General features: G+C 61.0%; 1 protein-coding gene across 2 annotated transcripts; it reads right to left on the bottom strand.

The window, feature by feature from the left end:
* Window positions 1–913: 913 nt before the first annotated feature.
* NKX2-8 (NK2 homeobox 8) lies at window positions 914–1,984 on the bottom strand. 2 transcript variants are annotated; one of them, XM_049766863.1, is made up of 3 exons: window positions 1,830–1,984; window positions 1,528–1,556; window positions 914–1,356 (listed from the first exon to the last, which is right to left on the bottom strand). In XM_049766863.1, the coding sequence occupies exons 1-3, from the start codon at window positions 1,982–1,984 to the stop codon at window positions 914–916; spliced, it is 627 nt and encodes a 208-aa protein (XP_049622820.1). The 2 variants fall into 2 exon arrangements, 1 of the variants encoding a protein (XP_049622820.1); XR_007492092.1 differs by lacking the exon at window positions 1,528–1,556 and having other exon boundaries at window positions 1,316–1,356; window positions 1,834–1,965.
* Between the last annotated feature and the right edge of the window lie 1,667 nt (window positions 1,985–3,651).

Below are 3,651 nucleotides of genomic sequence, written 5' to 3'. Positions count from 1 at the left end.
GATTGTCACATCCCTTAACTTAGCGTGCAATAAGGCCCAAGGCTGGTGAGAGGTGATCAGACCAATTAAATATCCCGAACCAACACCGCCAATTTCAAAGCAGCCCTTTCTCAGCGGGAAGTCCCCATGGGCTGGCTGGAACACTCCTTTGAACGTACACCCCCAATTGAGGGAAGGGGTGGGGAATCACAGCTGCCAAGTAAAGTAAGGCTCTCCAGGCCTAACTAGGGTTGGGGTGGGGTTACATGTTCTTCGGGTGCTCCTAGGTCCCCAAGATCATCGAACCTTCTATGCCAGTGCAGACAAGTCTCGGTTTAACTCTGGTGTTTGAAAGGCCAGTTGCAGTGGGTGGTGTCGTGTGGGGTGGGGTGGGTGGGTAAGAAAGGCTTCAGTGTCTTTTGGGGACAGAATTGCTCCTCCTGTAGATGGGGAACCCCGATGGTCTCTGCTTAACTTCTCTCCCCATCCTCCCCATCCAGTGTCTCCCTAAAGCCCATCCGATCTGCCCTTCCATCCAGCCCAGGATGGTGAAGATTGAATGAACTTGCTACCCGAACCCTCCTTTCGTAAAAGCACCGCGTCCCGTTCGGGACCCAACCCGATTCATTTTATTCTCGCATTACGAAAAGGGGAAAAATAGTCTATTTCTTTTAAAATAAACGGCTTCCCGTACAAATAGCAATTTAAAAAATATACAGAAAGGGTCGAGCCAAGAGTCTAGCTGGACGGGATCGTGGGAAAGTTTCTCCCGTGGAAGTCGGGAAGGGCGGAGGCGGGGACCCCGGCGCTGCAGGAGATGGGGCCCTAGGGGCGTGCACCCGGTCTTAAACTGCAGCCCCCTCCCGCGATCCGGCGCCCTGCAGAGTCCAAGGGAGTCCCAGATGCACGCCCCAATTCCAGAGCTGCTTCAGTTTCACCAATTCCAGGCGAGCAGGGCCGGGGGTGCGAAGCGCTGGTAGGCGGGGAAGAGGCCGAAGGCCGCCGAGTAGGGCCCGAAGGCCGCGTGGCCAGGCAGGGGGCAGGCCGCGGCGGCTGGGGGCGTTGGGCCCCGGTCCTGCGAGGAGGCCGAGCTCCCGTCCGAAGCGTCGCCCGGGGCTCCCCCGCGGCGCGGCGCCCCAGCCTGATCCCGTGCCCGTTTTAGTTTGTAGCGATGGTTCTGGAACCAGATTTTGACCTGCGTGGGCGTGAGACACAGCCGGCGCGCCAGCTGCTCGCGCTCGGGCGCCGACAGGTAGCGCTGCTGCCCGAAGCGCCGCTCCAGCTCCTGCGTCTGCGCTCGGGAGAAGAGCACGCGCCGCTTCTTGCGCTTGGCCACCGCCGCCGCGGGGCCGGGCTCCGCGCCGCTCTCATCCGAGGCTGCAAAAGGTGGGATCAGGTCGGGTGGGTGAGACACCTGCCTCGCCCGGCACCAACCTGGGGCCCCACATCTGGGCACCGTGTCTCTCCCACTCCTGCCACCGCACCCCCCTAGACACCCACCCTGGGGAGAAGAGAGGGGTCCTCTTAAAGCCAGCCCAAGCTGCTGACAGCTCAGTGGGCTTGCATCAGCATCATCCCTCGCAGAGTTTGCAAGATCTTAAGGTGCAAAGATTCCCCCAAAGCTGCCCGTTTCACCCCGAGGCCTGAAGATGGATTGCGGCCGGGTTGGCAGCGCCGTCAAGCGGCGTGGCTCCCATCAGACCCCAGATGCGCGACCGGGTGACACTGGGGGTGGCGGCTAAGGGGCTGCGATCGGTTGCCCCTTGGAAGGGCAGAGACTCTGAGACCCGGTTGGAGCTGCGCCTTTTGGGGCTCCGCAAGCCCCCTGCGCTGCTTACTCACTCACTCACTCACAGGGGTAGGGGCCGCGTTCGGGATCCAGCCAGGGGGCGCTGGGCCGGGGGGCTCGGGGCGCCGGCTCCCGCCCCCGCACATGCTGCGCGTCCTGCTCGGGGAGATCCAGGAGGCTGCGCACCGAGAAGCTAGGGCGTCCGGGGGCGGCCATCCCGAGGAGGCGCGGTGGAGGCGGGGCCGGGCCTCCCGGGAGCCTTAGGGGCGGCGGGGTACGTGGGAGGCGCGCGCCATGCGCTGGCAGGGAGGAAATTAGCGCACTGACAGCGGACCCCTGTTTATATAAACAGCGCTCCCCCCGCCGCCCCCCGGGGTGCTCTGAAAGCCGAGGTCCGAGGGGCTGTTAAGTACCTGAATGAGTGCTTGGACTCCCCCCCCCCCACACACACACACCCGGCTGGTGCCACCTCCGCCCACCACCCCACCACTGCGCCCCGCCCCTTAGCATCCCCTTACCTCGACCAGGCCGCAGGAAGCAGCCCCCAGCATTAGCGATTCTGTGCGATTAGCCCCAAGTGGGTCAGATAATGGGGATTGTGGCTGGTGAATAACATCTTGGGTGGCGAGCCGTGGCCCCCACTAGGCCCCCTCGGCCCGAGCTTCCTCCTCCTCCCCCCTCCACCCCGCCCCTGGAGATACGGATCGGCCCCGCGGAAGCCTGGGGAGCATTGGGGCAGGGAGGGGTGGATGTTGGAGAGCTCCCAGAAACGTAGAGTCTGTGCGCTCCAGGCCCCCAGTTTACGGACTAGACTAGAGCTGGGTTCCTCCAGATTACCCCAGGAGGTAAACTGAGTTCCTCGACCTGGGAGTAGGAACTGTCATAGACGCATCGGCCTCGGACGGAAAGATACACCCCACACACAACCCCCAGATGAAGCCCCCAAATCGGGAGTTCAAAAGTTCTTAGGAAGTTCTTCAAATTCAAAAGCCCAAATCCCACGCCTCCCACCGCGCGCCCCAGAAATTCCCAGAGCTGGTGGCCACCTGAGATTTGCCCAGCTCAGCCTCTTTCGCAGCAAAAGTGATGCGGGATGGGTTTCTAGAGTTCGATCCCGCCTACGGAGTGGGAAACCCAAGCAAGTTAGGGTTCGTGGTGCTTGAAGCGGCCCTTAAAGTCGATTTGGGCTTGTTGGGGCTTGCAAACTGGGCGGATGCCAAGGGTGCGGCCTAAAGGCAGCGCATTGGCTTCTTGGCTGGTGATTCCTTGCCTCCCGCCTGCGCTTCAATTTCCACAGCTAATCTTGGGGTGGGCTAATAGGGGGGATGGAGAAAGCCCACCCGCCAGGTTCCGCCCCGAGGTCCTTCATCCCTCCAAAAATGATCTCCAGGAGGCTGCATGTGGCAGAACCTGGGCCAGGCTTCAGTCGAGGCCTCTCCTGGTAGTGGTTTGAGTGTTTGGTTACTAAGTGTTACAAAGGGTTGGGCACTTAGGTGCGGCACCCTAAATCCCTGCGTCTCCACCTACAGGGAACCCCACCAGGCTGTCCGGGTTGCGAGGCGCGCTGGGTGGTCGAGCTGAGGCAGCCCCAGGACAGGCCAACTGGTAGGCCGCGGACAAAGGGGAAATGGAGCTCGACACCCCGGACCTGTTGGAAGCGTTTGTTCCAGTCAAGATTTTGCATTTGTTCAGTCCGAAATAATGCGTGATTGACGCCCGCTTACAATGGGCTTTAGCGCGCCGGGATAAATCGGAGCTTGTCCTGTGTTGTCATGGTTTTCAATGGAGTTCAATGGGATGGGGGCAGATCGACTCTGCTGGCCGTCTCTGTGCGGCGGTGGCGCAATAGATTTATTAGTTATGTCTTTTTAAATAAGATTACA

The sequence above is a fragment of the Suncus etruscus genome, chromosome 2 (assembly GCF_024139225.1).
Source record: "Suncus etruscus isolate mSunEtr1 chromosome 2, mSunEtr1.pri.cur, whole genome shotgun sequence".
Taxonomy (NCBI): Eukaryota; Metazoa; Chordata; class Mammalia; order Eulipotyphla; family Soricidae; genus Suncus; species Suncus etruscus.
The sequence above is the reverse complement of the archived record's forward strand: the minus strand, read 5'-3'. Positions and strand labels throughout refer to the sequence as shown.

What these genes read in the sequence shown, in the direction of transcription:
- NKX2-8 (XM_049766863.1), bottom strand. Translation starts at nt 1,984, where the DNA reads ATGGCCGCCCCCGGACGCCCTAGCTTCTCGGTGCGCAGCCTCCTGGAT. An exon ending in CGCGGCCCCTACCCCTGTGA is followed by an intron (nt 1,557 to 1,829) that starts GTGAGTGAGTGA and finishes AAACTCTGCGAG; the next exon opens with GGATGATGCTGATGCAAGCC. An exon ending in TGATGCAAGCCCACTGAGCT is followed by an intron (nt 1,357 to 1,527) that starts GTCAGCAGCTTG and finishes CACCTTTTGCAG; the next exon opens with CCTCGGATGAGAGCGGCGCG.